Source organism: Peromyscus maniculatus, chromosome 1 (genome assembly GCF_049852395.1).
Source record: "Peromyscus maniculatus bairdii isolate BWxNUB_F1_BW_parent chromosome 1, HU_Pman_BW_mat_3.1, whole genome shotgun sequence".
Classification (NCBI taxonomy): domain Eukaryota; kingdom Metazoa; phylum Chordata; class Mammalia; order Rodentia; family Cricetidae; genus Peromyscus; species Peromyscus maniculatus.
In genome coordinates, this window is record NC_134852.1 from 37,209,769 (window position 1) to 37,230,016 (window position 20,248).

The following is a 20,248-nucleotide window of genomic DNA, read 5'->3' on the forward strand; positions in this document are numbered from 1 at the left end:
GGGGGCGCACTCGGGAGGCAGAGGCAGGCGGATCTCTGAGTTCGAGGCCAGCCTGGGCTATGGAGCGAGATCCAGGACAGCCTGGGCTACACAGAGAAGCCCTGTCTCGATCCCCCTCCCCATTCCTTCCCGGGCGGTGGCACACCTGTTTAAGCCCAGCACTCGGGAGGCAGAAGCAGGCGGATCTCTGGGTTTGAGGCCAGCCTGGGCTACAGTGAGACCCTGTCCCTACCTCTAAAAAAGTTTCTTTCCAAGTGAAGACCTAAACAATGCCTGCCCTCCTCCTAAAGTCTGAAAGATAAACCGAAATACGATTCCACCAGAGGTCAGTCTGGGGGAACCAGCGAGTGTACTGGGCTTACAGAGCATCGTGAGGAGGTGCTGACTCGGGGTGTGGTGCTACCTGCGAGGCCACACTGGGTAGCCTTTCTCTACCCGGCAGGCATGACACCTTTCCCATGCCGCACAGGACAGAGCCTTCCCCCTACTTCTCCCGTATCCTCTAGCCCCTTTAGGGCGGAACTGAACAGAGCTGCTCGTGAGGAGCAGCAGGGCCCTCAAGGTGAAGGTCCCATGACCCTCCTTGCTTCCTCCTTCCGTGAGCGAATTCTGCTGTCAACTGGGCTTATCTTTCAGCCCAGGTGAATTATTTGGCTTGGATGTTAGTCCACCACAACACCCTAGCTGGTCTCGAAGTTGCAGAGATCTGCCTGCCTCTGCCTTCCAAATACTGTAGCAACCAGGCGGTGGTGGCACACACCTTAGTCCCAGCACCCGGGAGGCAGAGGCAGGCAGACCTCTGAGTTCAGGGTCAGCCTGGGCTACAGCACAAGCTCCTGGACAGCTGGGTACACACAGGAATCCTGTCCTGAAAAACAAAATAACCACACCTGGCCATTGGTGGGGTTTTTTGCATTTTTTTGTTTTTTGACAGGGCGTTTCTCTGTGTAGCCCTGGCTGTTCTGGAACTCTCTGTAGCCCAGGCTGGCCTCAAACTCAGAAACCCGCCTGCCTCTGCCTCCTGAGTTCTGGGAATAAGGGCGTGCCTGGCTTTAAGGCAGGGTCTCTAGAAGTCCAGGTTGACATTAATTCCTGCACCTCCGAAATCCACGTCCCTGTTGCCGGGTGGCAGACGTGCGCCACGGGGCCGGGCTTCTTCACGCCTCTGACAGCGGAAAGAAGCCGATTTGTCCCTAGTATTCGGTGCCCGTCACCCGCCGCCGCACACTCTTCCTTTGCTGCCGTGATGTTGAGTTCTCGGGGGCAAATGCGCTGAAGCCGGGCGGTGGGGCAGATGGGAAGTGCCCCAGAGACTCAGAGCCAGTGTGAAGGGGCCGAGCAGCTGCCCGCCCTGCCCGCTAGGTGGGAGATGGGAGGTTCCCGCCCACTCCCGAGAACCAGGTTCCCCGCGGGGATGCCGTCTCTGCCCGCATTTCATGCTATCTGACACCCACACAGCACCCACACAGCACACCAGGCGCTCGCCAGTCAGAGGTAAAACTTTAATCTCTCAGAGCGCCCCTCCCGACTCCCGGCCCCCACCCCACTCCCCCGCACCCAGGGCCAGGGCCGGAGAGCGAGGCCCCCTGCCCTGCCTTGGGTGGGAGAGGGCCCTTTAAGGCACCTGTTGGGTCGGGGGACAGGAAGCTGGTACCGTCCTGGGTAAAGGACAGGCTTTGATGGACAGGCTGTTGTGGGGTGTAACCTATGGGGGCGTCAGACGCAGCGCAGGACCGGACTGTCCCCGCGGGGAACCGGATCCAAGTGTCAGGACCAGGGCAAAACAAAAACAAAAACCAGCTGTAGTGTAACAAACTCAGGCCTCGGGCCAGTGCTGGGGTCGGGAGGGCTTGGCCACGCCCCCAGGCGGCCAGGGCCAATCGGGTGGGGGATTCCAGGAGGGCGGCTGCCACTCTCCGGACGTGGGCGGAGCCGCCTCCGCAGCCGGGCTCCGCGGGCGGCGCAGCTTGTGTCGCCGGGCAAGGCTCGGAGCCGACCCACCGAGCGTCCGGGAGCTGGCCTCGCCCCCCCCCGGAGCGGCCAGCCCCGGGAAGAAGAGTCCTGTGGCTGGGCAGAGGAGGGGAGACCCACGGGAGAGCCTCCGCCAGCGGCCTTTCCGGCCCTCGGCCCGCTCGGTCTGTCCGCTCCTCAGTATTTCCGCTTCAGCTTCTGGAAGTCGCTGGTGTTGAGCCGCGGCCGCGGCAGGTCCCCAAAGACCTGGGTATCCTCGGCCTCCCGCAGCACCAGTGCCCGCATGCTAGCAGCGATCCGGTCCAGATCTGGCGAGGAGGGCTGTGCGGGGAGAAGGCGCTCAGTGCGCAGGCGCCCAGTCCAGCCGCCCTCCTGCCCGGACTGTCCAGCAAGCTGACCGTCCCGACCCCCACTCCTCCGAGGTCCCCGCCTGGCCGTGGGGAGCTGGGGGAAGCCATGTGTCCCCCCACAGTGCCTGTTCCCCTCTGCCTCAGGGAGCTTTCCGTGAAGGATGGTCCAGCACAGCCCCAGAGCACCACACACAGAACGGCGCTGGGGAAGGGAAGCGTGGGAAATAATTTGACCTTGAGCCTGTTTCCCTATCTGACCCCCCAAATGACTTGACAGATAAGGGTCCTTCCTCCTGAACTGCGGTGGGCTCCCTGCAGCAGGCCACTCGGGCCATCCCACCTGTCTGGTCCCCCTCACCGGGCCGTTTTCCTCATCTGACGATCGCGCCTCTGTCCTCTTCTCCTTGAAGGCCCACACTGGCACCGACACGGGCAGGGACTTGGCGTACTGCTGGGTGGGCAGGGCTGCGGCCGGGGGCTTGGGGCAGGCTGGGGGGCCGGCGGGGGTCTCCTCACTCAAGCTGCCGTCTGTGACACAGGAAGGCTTCAGCTTCTGTCCCCCCCCCCCCCTCGGCCTGGCCTCCTGGGGCTTGGACAACCCAGATCCTCACCATCTGTGCTCTCCGGGTCCGACTCGCAGAAGGGGGGCAGGTCCTGGAGAGTGGCATCCTCATCCATCATGAAGAGTCCTGTGGGTGGGACAGGCCAGCCTGTCAGGTCACTCACGGCCCTTTCCACTATCAGGTGCCCACAGAGAGCTTAAACATGGAACCTCTTAAGATCTGCCTGGGGGAGGGGGTCTGAGAGATGGCTCAGCAGTTAAGAGCATTGGCAGCTTTCCCAAAGATCCTGAGTTCAATTCCCAGCACCCACGTGGTGCCTCACAGCCATCCATCATGGGATCTGATGCCCTCTTCCGGCCTGCAGGTGTACATGCAGATAGAGCACCATATACATAAAATAAATAAATCTTATATAAAAAAAGGGATCTGCCTGGGACAATGTGACCCAAAATAATTAAAAAATGGTCTGGTGGGGACAAGACCCTGCGGCCATACCACCTGGCTGCAGAGCCCACCCCCTTCATGACATGCTGGTTTTCTCAGGATGAGGTGATAGGCAATGATAGCAAACGAGTTAATTCCTACTCACCCTCAAAGCCCTGTGGTTACCGTACAGTCCGAGAAATATCCAGCTTCCCGACTCTCTCCAAACAGATCCACTCTAGATCCACTTCCCCAAAGTGGGGCTCCACGGGCCATGGGAAATGCTGCCCGAGGCTCAACACGCCATGTAGACTGTCTGGAAGCTCCCCGCTCCCGGCTTCCTCAGCTGTGGCGGCACCCCGCTCCTGGCAAACCTCTCCACCTCCCACGGATGGGGCAGCACCCCTACCCTTCCTTTCCTGCATCTCTCACACAGAGCCATGCTCCAGTTCCTGGGCCAGACCAGCCCTCAAGGAAACCGTTATGTTTAATAACTATCACGTGAGGCTGCTGGGGAAGGCTGGCCCGAGGATACATTAGGACAAGTGTCCAGCAACCAGCACCCCCGCTCCAGCACCAACCCCACCAACCCCGCCAGCTCACCTCCATTATCGCTACCGCCCAGCCGCTCCCCAGAAGTCTCGGTCTCAGTGGGCTCGTCCTCATCTTCTTCATCATCCTCCCTCACCAGGACTGGCCGAGGCTGAGGGCTAGGAGCAGGGCTGGGCGGCTGTGGTGCTGGTGGGGGACCAGGTCGGGTGGCGGTGGCAGCTCTGTGCGCCTGTGCGATGTCGTGGAGGCAGCGGCGGGCGGCCTCTGCCAGGGCTCCGCGGCCATGGGCGGCATAGGCGCAGGGCCCTGGGCGGGGCGGCGGCGGCGGCGCTGCAGTCAGCAACACCAGCTCTGTGCCAGTGCGGGCCCGGAAGCGCTCGGCGGCCCCCACGACGGCCTCCCACAGTTCCTCTGGCCGCCCAGACGCCATCCGCGCCCTGTGGGCCAGAGCAGGACAGAGGGGCTGAGGCTGTGCAGTTACCACCTCTGCCCACCCCAAGGTCATGTCCCAACGGGACTCCCCTTCCGAGGCATGCACCTGTCCAGCTGAGCTCCACCCTTTCTCAAACCTGCTTCCCCTGGGCCCGAACTGGTCATTTCCAGCCCTGGGTTTCATCTTGACCCCAGCCTGTCCCACACAGGAGCACTCCAAAGCCTGTGTCGGCCATGAGCAATGTAGCCAGCTGGTTTGTGCTTATTTCAGTTTGGGTTCTCCCTATGTTTTGAGACAGGCTCTCAAGCGCTCAGGATGGCCACAAACTCACTCTGTGGACAAAGGTGACTCTGAAGTCCTGATTCTCATGTGTCCAGCTCCTGAGTGCTGGGGTTATGCGTGCACCCCACCGGACCTGGTTTACGTGGTGCTGGGAACTGAACCCAGACTTCACCAGCGCTGGCACGCACCCCCTCAGCCGCACGAAGGCCTGTCTAGTTTTGAAGACAGGACTTACACGTACCCCTAGCAATCCTCCTTCCTCTACTACCCAAGTCGCTGGAATTAGAGGTGTGAAGCACCACACATCCAGCCTGATAAAAGCCTTTGAAGACTTACATGAATTTCATGCGCACCTTTTCCACGGTGTGTAGGACGTTAATACATATGTGAGCCACACATGGTAGCATACACCTGAAATCACAGCACTCAGAGGCTTTGAGGTCAGCCTCGGACACAGAGACTGGTCTCAACGAAAACCACGGGTGATTTGCAAGGTTTCTTTAGCACAGAACCCTGGCCACTGCCGGGTGCCATCCTTCACTCGGTCCAGCAGGTCCTCTTCCACTGCAGGGGAACTGCCCCCCAGAGTTTCCAGGACCAGATGGACCCCGCACTCAGCTCACTGGCCTTCAGGTCACTGCCAACCTTACCCTCATCTGGTCAGGGAGCCACACCCTCTCCAGGTCTCCCCAGCCTCCAGCACCCCCACCCTCCTGCCCCCGGCTTTCAGGGTCACTCTCTTAGGATGGGGCTGAGCTCTGGGCAAAGGAGGATGTATAGTGGGTAGCTGTTCCAGCTTTGACCTTGAAGCACTGCCCCTAGTGAGGCAGCAGGTAACTGATCCACCTGCCTATGACCTGCCCCTGGGCGTGGCCTCTTGAGACTCTTTACGACTCGAGAGGCTAGGTGCTGGCTCTCTTGGCTACCTTGTGATCCTGAATGCTGGATTGCAGACCAAGTCAGAGTCCTCCAGAGAACCACACTGGACTGCACCTCACCTCTCCAGGATCCTGTAACTGATCTCTTTGCTGGTTCTAAGTTTACCCAAATAATCAGATAAACTAGGCGGAACTGCCTTGTTAACTGCCACTTTAAGGATGCTCGGAATCACACCTCGGCGGTTACACTTCCTCTGCCCTGCTGTTGAGGGCTCTGCAGAGCCTGGAGATGTGTGCCCATCCGACAGGGAGCTCCAGGAGGGCAAGGATCTGGGTCCCCACCAGGACCGACTCAAACCTGGAGTGTGATGATGGACCGCTGTGCCTGTCTTCCCCACTACCCAGAGGGTGTGGGCAGCTGAGGACCCTCCTTGGGAGGCATTGTGCACCCTACCACTGGAGGGATTCACGCCCACCAGGACCACAGTAAAGAGAACAGAATCTGAAGTCTGAATACAGTTTGAAAGCTCTTCTGTCACTCACACTCAAAAAAGCCAGCCTGCTCAACTCCACACTGGTCGCCTGCCACCTGACTTGAGGTGGGAACTGCTCATGCTGGACCAGAAGGTGATCACCATTCCTAGCCAATCTCCCACTTCCTACGACACGAAGCAGCAGTGGTCACTCCACGTTACAGTCTTAAAGCTCCAAACTCAGGAAGGCGGAATCTGGACTGTTCCACCAGCCGAACTGGCCACTGACAAGGGCAGTCCGTGTCCGGAGCCCTCTGCCAATCCTGAGCTCCACCCTGCCCGTTTCAAGAGCCTAGATTTCTCATGCCATCTTTCCACTGAGAAGGAGAAGGCTGCAGACACCGGCCAGACACGGGGATGAGCTGCGGTGGTCTGATAGTCCTACCCACGGCTTGAGGAGGCGCCCAGCGACTCCTACACACATCCCACACCTTTCCCAGCTGATGGAGGAGTCTGGAAACATAAGGCTAAGGCTCAGGGCAAGGAAAGTGACTGGTGCGATGGCACAGCCTGTATGCCTTTAGCCTGGGTTCTCAATTCCCTGAGAACAGAAGAGAGCAAACGATGGCAGGACCCAGCTCCTGTGCACTAGTTCTCGGAATGGCCACAGCAACAGCGTGGGAACCGTTTGAGTGGCTCGTAAGGGCGGCTCCAAGGAGGGCGACTTACTCGGACCTCCTAGGCCTGTGGCCTCCTATGAAGTGGGACTCAGGGGCAGGCCAGCCAGGGGGAGCTGCCCAGCGGGAAGGTGCGGGCCTCCCAGGACAGGGTGACGGGAGACAAGGCAGAAAACGGCTGCAGCACGGGACGCCCGGGAGGAGCGGGCCCAGGAGGAGCCCACCACCGGCGGCTGCGGCCCCGGGCGGACCACGCCCGCGGCGCACAGAGGCCCCTCGGCTGGGAAGAAAACAGGAAGTCCCGCCCCGGGGGGACAGGGCCGGAAGTCCCGCCCCGAGGCCCCCTCACCCACCAGCGACCCCCCCCCCAAACAGCCGCGTGGACGTGGCTGACCGACAGCGTGAGGTCCCAGCCCGTCTGCACCACAGAGGCGAAGCTTGTGCAGCGTTCGTCGCGGGGCAGACCCGAGGGGTTGAGCGTTAGCCCTTTCTGCACTCAGCCAAGCGTCGCTGGCGATCGCTGCCCCCGACCTACGCAGGCCGTGCCCTCCCCGCGGCCGCACGCCCTCCACTGCCCCTCAGCCCCGGGAAAGCCAGGTCCTCCCCAAAGCCCAGCTCACAACGCCGCCTCCACTCACGTGCCCGCAGCCAGCATGGCCGGCCGGGCGCCGTCGCCGCCCTCAAAAGGCATGGCGGCCTCTTGCGTCACTTCCGTGCAGTTGCCCCGCCTCCATTGTGTGCACCCCGCCCCCTTACCCTGGACGCCCCAGATCAAATACAAGCGGGAGCTTCCCCTGCGGGCCGTGGGCGGCGGCCACGGTGGCGTGCTCGTGGGCGAGGCGGTGGGCGCCCGCCGGTCCGATCCGCCAGCAGCAGATGCCGCTGCATGCCTACGCCCCGCGACCGCAGGCGACGGCAGCGGCCTGGCGTCCCCGCTCGGAGTCCACCCGGCACCGAAGCGGCGGAACCCGCTCCGTGCCGCCCGCCCGCTCCCCACCCCGCCCCTCGGCACAGAGCTGGCAAAGACTCAGCACGGCACTAGTTCTTGCTTCGGTTCGCCCGGCTTAAAAATGGTGCCCTCCTTCCACGGTGACCGAGGAACGTGGGGCGATTTCGTCTCCAGGGGCCGACGGCCTCGCCCCTCGCCCTTCAGCGCCTCCGGCACGGCTCCGCTCACCTTGTCCCGTCTCTGTGCCGCTTTCCCAACACTTCGCCGTCCCGCCCCGCAAAGAGATGGCAGGGCCCCGCACTAACATGGCTTCCACAGAGCCGCGACGGCTCGCCCTCGAGAAAAATGGCACAATTCTGGCTTCGATGCCAGTATAAGACATGGAGAGAGCCGAAGAGGCGTTCCCTAGCGATCACGAGTGGTTGGCACCGCCTACTTGTTTACTTCGTGCCGAGGATGTGGTTCTGCGCCTGCGCCGTCTGCTGACCCCCGCCAGCCGCTCTGTCCTCACCACGTGACCTGGGTCTTCGTGCCCCCACAACCCCGTTCACATAGATGGTTTCACCCAGCGCAGCCCTACAGCTTTAGGGGCGCTACCACTGTCCGGCCTGGAAGGGAGTGTTTTCTCCGGATGTGACACTGCCTTGACCCGGAAAAGGAGGCGATCGGGGCAGTGGAACCTCCGCGGTGGCTATGGAAGGATCCAGCTACAGGGTAAGATCCGGGACTCTTTCCCTCGCTTGTCCGTGGGCGACCCCCGGCCGCGGTGGTCCGCTTCCCCCGGCCCGCGGTGGTCCGCTTCCCCCGGCCCGCGGTGGTCCGCTTCCCCGGCCGCGGTGCAGGGACTAGGCAGAGCCGAGTGAGCGAGCGCGTCCCCAGCGAAGAGGCTGGCACCCTGCACGGCCCGCCGGTGGGGCGCCCTCGCAGCGCCCTGTACCCTGGCTCTCCCCGTGCCCGCCCCCAGGTGGTGTTTGAGAAGGGAGGCGTGTACCTGCACACCAGCGCCGGGAAGCACCCGGACCCGGACTCGCTCATCGCGGGCGTCATCCGAGTGGTGGAGAAGGTGAGCCGGCATGGAGGTGGCCTCTGGGAACTTCGGGTTGACGGCTGAGGGCAGCTCGGGACTTTACTAAGTCTGGACTTGACTCTGTCCCTTAGGACAGCGACGTCCTCCTGCACTGGGCTCCGGTGGAGGAGGCTGGAGACTCGACCCAGATCCTCTTCTCCAAGAAGGTAGGCGCCCGCTTCTCTTCACCACTCAAGGGGAAGGCAGCGTACCCGGGGACCTGTGCGCATGTTTGTTTGTGAAATGATCTGATGGCCTGTCCTCTTGGCTGCTTGGGGACCCCTGTTGGGTGAAGGACTGGGTTCCAATTTCTTTCTTTCTTTTTTTGTTTTGTTTTTTTCGAGACAGGGTTTCTCTGTAGCCCTGGCTGCCCTGGAACTCACTCTGCAGACCAGGCTGGCCTCGAACTCACAGAGATCCGCCTGCCTCTGCCCCCCCCCCCCCCAGTGCTGGGATTAAAGGCGTTCGCCATCACCACCCGGTCTGGTTCCCATTTCTTAAGGGGTATGGCCTGGGTTTGGTCTGAGGCAGCTGTCTTTTCCCTCTGATCTACTGTTAGGTTTATTTATTACATTTACTAATTTCCTGTGTGTGTCTGCCATGCGTGGGAGTGTGAAAGTCAGGATAACCTGTAGAAGCAGTTTCGCTCCTTCCACTGAGTGGGTCCCAGGGGTTGGACTCAGGTTTGGCATAAGTGCTTACTGGCCCAGAGGTTTCGTTTGTGTGGTGGGTGGGTGGGTGTGGTGTGGGTGCATGGACATGTGTGTGCACTGTCTGTGGGTGCAGACACATGCTGGAAACCGGGTGCTGAGCTCTAAACTCAGGTCTGTGTGTTGTGGAACAAGCCCTGTTAACCACTAAACTGTCTTTGGCTTTATTTACTTGTCCGTGTCTGTCCTACTTGGAAGAGTTGGTCCTTCTTCCTCGTGGTTCTGTGGACTGAACTCAGATCATGCATCTTCCCTGCTCTACAGTGTCCTTTGAGACAGCGCCCCTTTCTGTCCATCACGTGACTGTCAGCAGTGTCCCCGTAGACTCAGCTGGTCACAGTGACAGTACCCATCTCTTAAGGCTCTTCATTCACTGACAGGGAAAAGTCAAAAAGACATGAGCGGGGCCTTGGCAAGGGTGCAGAGTCCCGAGAACAGGGCCGGGATCCGTCCCTTCTCACTGGAGTCTGGACTCGCGGTGCTGTGGCCTCAGGTGGAGCATGATTCTAGGTTTGGTCGAGCCTGGCTCTTCCTCAGCCACCATGGGTGACACTAAGCACGTTTTCTGCCCCTCCTGCCTGTTTCCCCCCTTGTTCCGAGGGGCTGCTTTCTCACTGGGGCTTTCTTTTTTCTTTTTTTAAGATTTATTTATTTTTTATGTATACAGTGTTCTGTTTGCATGTATCCCTTCAGGGCAGAAGAGGGCGCCAGATCTCATTACAGATGTTGTGAGCCCCCATGTGGCTGCTGGGAATTGAACTCAGGACCTCTGGAGGAGCAGCCAGTGCTCTTAACCACTGAGCCATCTCTCCAGCCCTCACTGGGGCTTTCAAACTGCAAGCTGGAAACCCTTAAGACCATAGCTTTTCATTCCATTATTTCTTCTCCCAAGGACTCAAGTGGAGGCGAGCCCAGCACCTCAGAGGAGGAACCTACCTTTGACCCCGGCTATGAGCCTGACTGGGCTGTCATTAGCACAGTGCGGCCACGGCCCCACCTGGCAGAGCCCAGGAGAGGTAGGTGGAGCTGGGCCACGGTGGTCTGGTGGGCTACATCCTGCCTTAGTGATCATAGTTCCAACGGCTTTGTCACCCACAGTCAGGGTGGCTTCCAGATGCTTCCTTTCTGGCCCAGGAAAGACCCGCTTGGCTCTAGTGTACCCATGAGTTCTCCTAACGGTCTCTAGGCTGGTGGGTTGTGGAAGAGATGACAGGCAGCTGATCACAGGGTGACTTTTTTTTCTGAGACATGGTCTCACTGTGTAGCCTTTGCTGGCCTTGAATTCAGAGACCTGCCTGCCTCTTCCTGTCAAGTACTGAGATTAAAGGTATATATATGTCACCATGCTCAGCCTCCCCAACCTTTGGTGTGGCTCAAGTAGTGCCTGGAGCAAAGAGGGCATTAGAGGTAAGACAGCCAGAAGACTAGGGACAGAGGAACATAGTTTTCAAACTGAGGAAGGCCTGGGAAGGTTCTGGAATATTGTGGGACAGCCATGTCCACTGGGCTTCTTTCTAATCTTAGGCAGTGTAATCGGATGTTTCCCTTTCTGTCTGCCTGGTCCCAAATAACCGACTCAGAGGCTGAATATGAGTTATAAATTCTCAGCTAATAGCTCAGGCTTGTTATTAGCTAATTTTTACATTAAATTAACCCATATTTCTATTTGTGCTTTTACACATGGCGGTACACTTATTAGCATGGCATGTTCATTTCCTGCTCCCTCTGCATCTGGCTGGTGACTCCTGACTCTGCCCTTCTCTTTCCCATCATCCTTTGGTTGCTCTGCCTACACTTCCTGCCTGCCTACTGGCCAATCAGTATTTTATTAAACCAGTTTGAGTGACAGATCTTTACAGTGTACAAGAGGATTATTCCACAGCAAGGCAGCTTTACTTCTCATGAAATGCCAGAGTACTCAGAGGTGGAGGGCGGCTTCCACCAAGGCTTCCGAAGACTGTGCTGTGGAGAGAACTGTGCTGTGAGAGAGTTGGCCTTTCCACTCATACTGCACCAGTAACCACTGCTTTCCCCAGGTGCCGAGCCCAGCTGCCCCCGGAGCTCCTGGGCCTTCTCTGTGAGCCTGGGGGAGCTCAAGTCCATCCGCAGATCGAAGCCAGGCCTCAGCTGGGCCTACCTGGTCCTGGTGACCCAGGCTGGAGGCTCCCTCCCCGCCTTGCACTTCCACAGAGGGGGGACCCGAGCCTTGCTCCGGGTCCTCAGCCGCTACCTGCTGTTGGCCAGGTAAGCCTCTGCCGCGTTGGACCTGGGAGCCAGCGTGTCCTTCAGGACAGTGAGCAAAGCACAGTGCTAATGGAAAGGCGCTAGAAAGATCCAGGCACATACATACCCTTGCAGTCCCAGGATTTGTTTGGAGGGCTGACAGGAGGGTGGAGAGTTCAAGGCCAGTGTGGGCTACACGAGACTGAAAGTGAGGGCAGGGAGGGAGGAAATGGCCCATCTCAATGGGACTTAGGTAGTAGTCTCCTGGTGCATAGAAAGTATCTCTTCATCCCCACAAAGCTGCTCATTGGCTCCTCCCTGAATCAGTCTCACTGGCCCAGGAGTGCAAAAGCCTCACCGGCCTCCAAGGCCCAGCTCTGGTCTGGAGCCTTTTCCTGCAGTAACATTTGGGTGATGGGAAAGGGACTGTAGCACCCAGAACAAGGCATGGCCAGGCACGTCAGGGCCTCGGGCCTCTTGTGTGTCCCTCTCTCCCAGCTCTCCGCAGGACCCCCGCCTCTACTTGGTCTTCCCCCACGACTCCTCCGCCCTCTCCAGCTCCTTCCACCATCTGCAGCTCTTTGACGAGGACAGCTCCAATGTGGTGTCGGTGAGTGTTCCAGAGCCAGACGCAGGGCATCGGGGCTGTGATGGGCGGGCTCTGGGGGCCGCTCTGATGTCTGTCGCCTGTCCCCAGCGCTTCCTCCAGGATCCCTACTCCACCACCTTCAGTAGCTTCTCTCGAGTGACCAACTTCTTCCGGGGAGCCCTACAGCCGCACCCTGAGGGAGCCTCCTCCCCTGACCTACCCCTGCTGCCGGATGATGAGCCAGAGCCTGGCTTCGAGGTCATCTCCTGCGTAAGTGTCAGGTGACCCTGGCTGGGACTTTGTGTTGTGCTACACAGCCTATGACTTCAAGGACTCAGTTTTCTTCTTGGTGTACCAGGCGTTTTCTTTTGGGCCACCAACCAGTTCCCAAATCATAGAGACTAGTTTTGAATGCTCGGCCTAGCTTGGGCATGCTTCTGGCTCGGGTTTTTTTTTTTTTTTTGTTTTTTGTTTTTTGTTTTTGTTAATTAAACTTAAATTAACCTGTTTCTCTTTTTCTACCTTTTTCCTCCAGGCTTATTGCCTTTCTTACTTCTGTATATCTTACCTTCACTAATGCTCTATGTCTGGCTGGCGGATGCCTAACTTCTTGCTTTGGGCATGTCCGTCATTCTCTCCTCCTCCTCTCCTTCTTCCTTCTTCTTCTCTTGAACCTAGATTTCTCCTCCTATTTATTCTCTCTGCCTGCCAGCCCTGCCTGTCCTGTTCCTACCTAGCTATTGGCAATTCAGCTTTTTATTAAACCAATCAGGTGCCTTAGGCAGGTAAGGTAAAACAAATGCAACTCATCTTTACATAGTTAAACACATACCCTCATCATTAAAACATGTCACAGCATGTTGTGTGGGTTCACGAGGACTTGACGTTGAATGAAGATTCAGAGGCACCTTAAGAATGAATCTAGCCTTTCATGGCTGCAGGGAAATCCACAATTTTTTTTTTTTATCTCCTGTAGAAATATAAGCATAACCTTGGCCCTAACTTAACACTTTCCCTGGACTATTTTGATGTTAAAAGATTTATAATACTTGGCCTGACTCAATTTAGCAGTTATTTCCCACAATCCAATGTTTTTAGTAGCTTAGTAAAGCATTATGCAGTCTGTTGCTGGGGTTCCTCATATCCCCATTCTGTTTAACAAGCATGCCTACAGATTAAGTGGAGACTTTTTGTAAAGGCCAATTGTAGAATTTTAAAATTTTTGAAAAATTATAAATAACATCAGTATCAAAATCCAACAGTCCTTCAATCTCAGTCCTATTTAGTTTTACTTTTAATTTAGGCCATTCATCATTGATAACTGTTTGTCAAAACACCCTTTTTCCTGTACTTCCAAAGTCTCCAGTTCTACATATAGGCATCACTTTGCCTTTAAGATATGGAAGCAATAATAATTGAACAATTCTATCACCAGCTTCTCTTTCCATGGTCCTTTTTACATATGCCATCTATAAAAGCATTAAATACAATCTCTATAGGATTTTAAGAGGTAACTTTAGGCAATACTCTGGAGTATTTTTATAAAATCTTAAAAAGAGGATCCTTTTTTATAGATCCAAAGTAACATGTTAATGCAACTTGCTAAGTATTAACAGTTTGGATCAAACAATTTACCTGTATTTTATTTAGTCAAAAAATAATTTTGTAAGCTCTTTATCAGTAAAAGATTACTTTCTATGAGTTATCCTAGTAACCACATTATTTAATAAGCTTACAAACCAATTTGTTTAGGTGCTACATTTTTAAGAATTTAACCAAGAATTTCTCGAAAGCAACTTAAAGAGCAGAGCCAAATTCTCAGTAATGATCAGCAGACGAGAGCATATACAATATATAGTTTACAATTGTGAATCCTGTTCCTTTATCTTACCTATCGTGAAAATCAAACATTCATTCAAATATTTATTAAACAATCAAAAGAAGAGAACATCCTCTATACACTGAATGATTTATATCTCTGGAAAACCAAACAGCATTGACTTAGCATTCGAAGTCCTGACGGCAACTGTTCTTCACCAGAAGTTGGGCCCGTTTAAACTTCTTCTTTCTCCCATGAAGGGACTACTAATAATGAGTTATTCCCACCATTAGGGAATAACAAAAAACATTTCCCGTGGAGGGATCTTTAATACTGAGTTGTTCCTGCCCTGAGGGACAAATAAAAAACATTCACACCAAGTGTAAGCAAACAGACAACAAACTTCTAACCTCTGGGCTCGCTTGCTGTTCAGCCAGCAGCAGTGAGGTCCAGCTGTTGATTCTTTGTAATTCAGATGCTGCAGCTCTGTGCTGGCGGCCAGAAAGAGCTCAGTTTTAGCTGTCCTTATTCTTATGTAGAGGAACCTTTTCTTCCTCTATTACTATTGGGAAGAGGCTTTTTTCTTTCCTTTATATTTCTTGTATGGGGCCTTTTAATCTTTAGGCCTAGTTTCAATATTTTTTCCCTTTTTACCAGGAAAATCCTTTTTCTTGATTAAAAATTTCTCCCTTTTCAGTCGAGAAATTTCCTTTCCTTCCCTCTTTTCTATTGGGAAGATTTCCTTTTTTATTTTATTTCTTTCCCTTTTCTCTACTGAGAAAAGCCTTTTTCCTAGATTTATTTCCTGTCTCAGGATCCATTCTGTCTTTAAAAATTGTGCAGTTACCACTTTTTCTTTTAACAAGCATTTTAGCAGCTGTACATTTTGTTGCTCCTGAGATGTGGAGTTTAAATTCCCCATGACCCTGCTGATCCTGGAGTCCTCTTACTCTGAGAGTGCTCCCTCCAGTTCTTCAGATGGCGGTGCCTCTGTCCCCAGCGGATCCTTTGTCACCAGTTGTCACAGCTTGGGTGTGGGTTCACGTGGGACCAGACCATTGAGGCACCTTAGGAATGGGTCTAGCCTTTTGCTGCTGCAGGGGGCTCCGGTCTCTAAGGACTGAAGCACTTTCCCTTCACCCAGGGCACTTTTATTTTTCTCTGTATTTACAGTTTAGCCAGTTCATTTCCATATGCTCAAAACAACCTGAATGAAGTCTCTAAAAATACAATGCCAAGTGCAACTTTCTGGATTCATCAGGTACCACAGTTTCCCAGGTGTCCTGAACCAAGTTCTGCATAGGCTTTGTATCCTTGGGAGACTCTCAGACAAGATTCACATAGAGGGCAACAAGAAAAACAAAAGGTAACCGAGAATCGAAAGATGGATCAGGGCTGGGTGCTAGCGCTCTGGAGCTAGACCGGGTGTAGCCCAGCGGGAGTGCAGCCATAAAAACAAATGCAGCACAACCAAAAAGGACCTTCACAAAGTTAAAGGGATATTCTGCAGCATAAACAAGTGTAACACGTCTCTGTCTAGTTAAATAATATTCCACAGCACCTCGGTAACATGAACAGTATCTGGAACTGCATAAGAAGTGACTTCTTCACAGAGATCTCATGTTCTGGGCCAGCTCCTTAGTACACCTTGGTGGATGTTTTTCTTTCTTTCTTTTTTTTTTTTTTTGTTTGTTTTTTGAGACAGGGTTTCTCAGTGTAGTTTTGCGCCTTTCCTGGAACTCACTCTGTAGACCAGGCTGGCCTGGAACTCACAGAGATCCGCCTGCCTCTGCCTCCCGAGTGCTGGGATTAAAGGCCTGCACCACCACCGCTCAGCTGGTGGATGTTTTTCTTATGCTGAGGATCCAGCCAACCCCCAGAGCTCTTCCATGCTAGGCAGGTTCTCTACCACTGAGCCACGCCCCCCCCACCCCCCCACGGGTGATCTAGACCATCACTCCCCTGCTGAAGTAGTTTCCCAGCCACTCCTGGTTTTTGAGATGTATGTCTCAGTCTTCCAGCCTGGCCTTATACTGGGGGGTCCTCTTGCCTCAGGCCTGGTTGTGGCTGTTCCTGTTTTCAGGTGCCTTTTCTGGAAGCTTCTTGCTGACCCCTGGTCTTTAGGGTTCCTCCAGCCCAGGAAAGCTTGATGCTCACTTGCACTTGGGGCTCACCTTCCCTGTGTCCTGCAGGTGGAGCTGGGGCGGCGTCCCACAGTGGAGCGGGCTCCTCCAGTCACAGAGGAAGAATGGGCTCACCATGTGGGCCCTGACGGGCGCCTGCAGAATATCCCCGAGTTGAAAAATCGGATCTTCTCAGGGGTGAGTGTCAGTGGATGTAGGCTGGCATGGGCTGGCAGCTGGCCGGGAGGAAGCCCCCTGACCTGTTTGCTCCATTGCACCCCCAGGGTCTTAGCCCTGGCCTTCGGCGGGAGGCTTGGAAGTTCCTCCTGGGGTACCTTAGCTGGGAGGGTTCAGCTGAAGAACACAAGGCCCACGTGCGGAAGAAAACGTGAGTGAGACAGTCCGGCCCTGTCCTCCAACAGCCTTGCCCTGGGGCTTGACTCCGTCGTCTTCCATGTCGGGGTGTCCTGGAGCCAGCCCGGTCCCGGCTGGTTTATGGGATCAGTGTCGGCTCTACTGGGGCGTCTTCCTCAGACGCTGCTTTGGACCCACTCTGTGCAGTGAGCAGGCTAATCCCACAGGGTCGCCTCCTGCCCCGGAGTCTGTCAGGCTGATGCTGCGCTGCTGTGGTGCCTGCGGCTTTGCGATAGCTGTCAGCTCCTTCCTGAGGGTGTCATACACCTGCCGTGTCTGGCCCCCCCGTGAGGACCCAAGGGTGCCTCAGTGCCCCTGGACATGCTTTTCCAGCAGGGGGGGTGGTGACAGATCTTACCAGAAGCCCACAGGGTGTTCTGTGGAGAGACATCAGGGGAGAGGGAGAAGGGAGAGGCAAGGAGCAGGTGGCTGTGTGGCGGGGCAAGGCTTGGGCAGTGATGGTGTGGGCAGGCGAGGCTTGGGCAGTGATGGTGTGGGCAGGCGAGGCTTGGGCAGTGGTGGTGTGGGCGGGCGCTTCTTCCAGTGTTCCCTGGGAGCTGTGCTAGCAGGGGCCGTAGCTCCGTGCCCCTCCCTCAGGGATGAGTACTTCCGAATGAAGCTGCAGTGGAAATCTGTGAGTGCTGAGCAGGAGCGGAGGAATTCCCTGCTGCATGGATACCGAAGCCTCATTGGTGGGTGTGTGGCAGGGTGGGGGGCAGACAGCTGGGTGGGAGTCGGGGCGGTGGGGGTGAGCTGCAGTGGGCAGGCAGGACGGCGGAAGAGGCCTTGTTGGCTCTCACTGGGAGGTGGCATCTCTGGGAGGTGGTGTGGCTCTCCCTGCCGTGGCTGTTTCCCACCTGTGGAGGCATCGCCAGGGTCTCACACTGGGGTGGCAGGGGTAGGTGCTGGCCAGGCCCCCACCCTCGCTCCAGCAGGAGCCCTGAAGCTGAGGCTGCCAGCGTGCGTGCGGGAGAGTGGAGCTGGTACCTGGGACCAGCTAGGAAGGCCAGCTAACCTTTCTCATGTTCCCACCATGTTGGCCCCACAGAGAGAGATGTAAGCCGCACCGACAGGACTAACAAATTCTACGAAGGCCCTGAGAACCCAGGATTGGGCCTGCTCAATGACATCCTCCTAACCTACTGCATGTACCACTTCGACTTGGGTGAGCGCTGCACTGGTGGAGAAGGCTGGGGGCCTTGGATGCTCAAGGTGTTGCAGCTGACCCTGTGTTCCCCCAGGCTACGTTCAGGGCATGAGTGACCTCCTGTCCCCAATCCTCTTCGTTGTTCAGAACGAAGTGGATGCCTTCTGGTGTTTCTGTGGCTTCATGGAACTTGTGGTGAGCACAGGATGGGGAGGGAGCGTGGTGTTGGGGCAGCCGCTGAGGCACCCAGTCAGCAGCGCAGTGCTCTGCTCTCCTCTCACGCTTCTCCTGTTCCCTGCAGCATGGGAACTTTGAAGAGAGTCAGGAGACTATGAAGCGGCAGCTTGGGCAGCTTTTACTGCTTCTGCGGGTGCTGGACCAGCCGCTCTGTGACTTCCTGGGTAGGTCCTGTGTGCGGCCATCCGAGTGAGAAAAAGTCAAAGCGGAGGGGATGGGAAGTCTGCCCACCGTAGGTCAGGTGAGGTTTCTCTGGACCTCTGCAAGTCAGCAGCGCTGCAGTCCAGCTGCGGGCTCCTTGTCTTTGCCTGTTTACTATGAGAAGTGCAGACGGCCTGGCTCAGTTGGGAGGATTCCTGCGGAACATGCGTGGAGCCCAGTGCTGCAGAAAGTGGCAAGTGGTGCACACCTGCAGTCTCAGCCCCGAGGAGGCAGAGGCCGCAGAGGGAGCTTGAAGCCAGCCTGAGCTGCAGGAGGCCCTGGGTGTGTGCTTGGGGAAACTAGGACCATGTTGGCAGGGAGGTCTTGGATAAGCGCGTCACTTTCTATGCACAGGGAGACGGCTGCTTCCGTCATGAAATCTCCTGGAACCCAACTTCTCTGGGTGTGCAGAGTCCTCTCTACTGCACTTTCAGGACAGCCTGAGACTGATTTCACTCACCTACGAGATAGTCTGGCCACTAATGATCTAGACAAGGTCCTCGGTTACCATTACACTGTCCTAGAGGGACTGTGTCCATGGTGACACCACCCTCACTGACATTCTCAGGGTGCCCGTCTTCCCAGCACAGGCCATGGTTGCTTTCTTGGTGCAGTCTGTGGTGGTGGCACCATCCTAGAGTACCAGATCTCGTGTGTGCAGTCATGCCTGTCACCTGCCCATGCCAGCTGCTGAGGACGTTGATCTGGACTAGGGCGAGTTAACTGTGTGCGGTCCTCCTCCAGATTCCCAGGACTCGGGCTCGCTGTGCTTCTGCTTCCGATGGCTGCTCATCTGGTTCAAGAGGGAGTTTCCCTTCCCCGATGTCCTTCGGCTGTGGGAGGTGGGCAGCCGGTTGGGGTGAGGTGCTGGTGGAAGGGCCGGGAGGTCGAGGGAGATGGACATGTCAGAGTGGGCTTCAGGGGTCCTTCTGATCCCCAGGTGCTGTGGACTGGCCTTCCTGGCCCCAATCTGCACCTGCTGGTGGCATGTGCCATCTTGGACATGGAGCGGGATACACTGATGCTGTCTGGCTTTGGCTCCAACGAGATCCTTAAGGTGAAGCGAGGCACTTCCCTCATGCAGTGTTGACGTAGCTGTGGTGACCACCTGCAGTGTGTGGTCTTGGTCTTGTGGAGTGGATCGCCTTGTCTGGGTTGGGTTTGAACTGGTGTCCCCCACCTGCCAGGTTCCCAGGCCTGTACCTACAGAGCGGTGGGGTAGAGGAGCCTGCCCTCCCCAGTCAGGGCCCTTCCTATTAGGCTGCAGCCCGAGTCCGGGGTCCTAGCGGGGAGTGCTGTAGAAGACTGGCAGGCCAGGGCATCTCCAAGGCCTCCCCTAGCTGGGTCCCGTACCCCAGGGCGAGCCTGCTCCCTTCCATCCCCAGAAGGTGGGCATGCGCCTTGCTCTCCCCTCCTGCAGCACATCAATGAACTGACCATGAAGCTGAGCGTGGAGGACGTGCTGACGCGGGCAGAGGCCCTGTACCGGCAGCTGACTGCCTGCCCAGTGAGTCCTCCCCGCCAGGCTCTCCCCGCCAGGCTTCCTCCCCCGTCCCAGGGTCCCAGGTCCTCCCCCCACCCCACCCCCCCGTCTTTTGACTCCACCCCCACTCAGCACCTAGCCTCTTGGACACCCTCCTTCCCCAGGAGCTGCCACACAACGTGCAGGAAATCCTGGGACTGGCGCAGCCCAAGGAGCCCGGTAGCCCGTCTCCTCCCGTCTCCCCGCTGCCGCTGTCGCCCACTCGGGCCCCGCCGCCCCCGCCGCCCCATGAGGATGTAGTCCCGCAGCCTGACAGCAGCCTGGAGATCTTGCCCGAGGACGACGACGGCGCTGACTCCTAGCCAGATGCACCTGACTGGGGGCCCGCAGATTGCCAGGTCCCAAGGCCTGTGGGGGAAGGAGGCCTGGAGCAGGAGGAGCCCCTAAGCCGGCCAATGAAGTGGAGGACAGGAGTGACCTCCTGGAGGTCAAGGATTCCCAGAACCCGCCCACCAGCTGCCAGTGTGAGGCAATAAACCCTTCTTGTTTGACTGCGCTGGCATCAGCAAGCCTTGTTTTTCAATTCTCGCTCCCAGCCCAGGCTGGCCTCAAGACCTGTTGGCACCTTATCCTCCAGTAGCTTCTGATCTACTTGACCACAGTGTAGTGTTCACCCACGTGTCGC

At 56.5% G+C, this 20,248-nt stretch overlaps 2 protein-coding genes across 18 annotated transcripts; one reads left to right on the forward strand and one right to left on the reverse strand.

Annotated features, from left to right (window-relative positions):
• Positions 1 to 1,488: 1,488 nt before the first annotated feature.
• Positions 1,489 to 7,933, reverse strand: Akt1s1 (AKT1 substrate 1). Of its 16 annotated transcripts, none has more exons than XM_076575909.1 (5): positions 7,780 to 7,915; positions 3,911 to 4,296; positions 2,933 to 3,010; positions 2,680 to 2,849; positions 1,489 to 2,292 (listed from the first exon to the last, which is right to left on the reverse strand). In XM_076575909.1, the coding sequence occupies exons 2-5, from the start codon at positions 4,287 to 4,289 to the stop codon at positions 2,149 to 2,151; spliced, it is 771 nt and encodes a 256-aa protein (XP_076432024.1). In that variant the 5' UTR covers positions 4,290 to 4,296; positions 7,780 to 7,915; the 3' UTR covers positions 1,489 to 2,148. The 16 variants fall into 16 exon arrangements, with proteins under 16 accessions (XP_076432024.1, XP_076432029.1, XP_006986275.1 ...); XM_076575914.1 differs by lacking the exon at positions 7,780 to 7,915 and adding an exon at positions 7,359 to 7,499; XM_006986213.4 differs by lacking the exon at positions 7,780 to 7,915 and adding an exon at positions 7,241 to 7,364.
• A 141-nt stretch (positions 7,934 to 8,074) lies between these two features.
• Tbc1d17 (TBC1 domain family member 17) lies at positions 8,075 to 20,132 on the forward strand. Of its 2 annotated transcripts, none has more exons than XM_006986212.4 (17): positions 8,075 to 8,265; positions 8,516 to 8,614; positions 8,710 to 8,784; positions 10,220 to 10,343; positions 11,364 to 11,571; positions 12,049 to 12,160; positions 12,248 to 12,409; positions 16,151 to 16,279; positions 16,366 to 16,469; positions 17,093 to 17,187; positions 17,544 to 17,660; positions 17,737 to 17,837; positions 17,944 to 18,043; positions 18,825 to 18,922; positions 19,021 to 19,137; positions 19,501 to 19,587; positions 19,728 to 20,132. In XM_006986212.4, the coding sequence occupies exons 1-17, from the start codon at positions 8,245 to 8,247 to the stop codon at positions 19,923 to 19,925; spliced, it is 1,947 nt and encodes a 648-aa protein (XP_006986274.1). In that variant the 5' UTR covers positions 8,075 to 8,244; the 3' UTR covers positions 19,926 to 20,132. The 2 variants fall into 2 exon arrangements, with proteins under 2 accessions (XP_006986274.1, XP_076431899.1); XM_076575784.1 differs by having other exon boundaries at positions 8,204 to 8,265; positions 10,220 to 10,347; positions 19,728 to 20,119.
• The last annotated feature ends 116 nt before the right edge of the window (positions 20,133 to 20,248 follow it).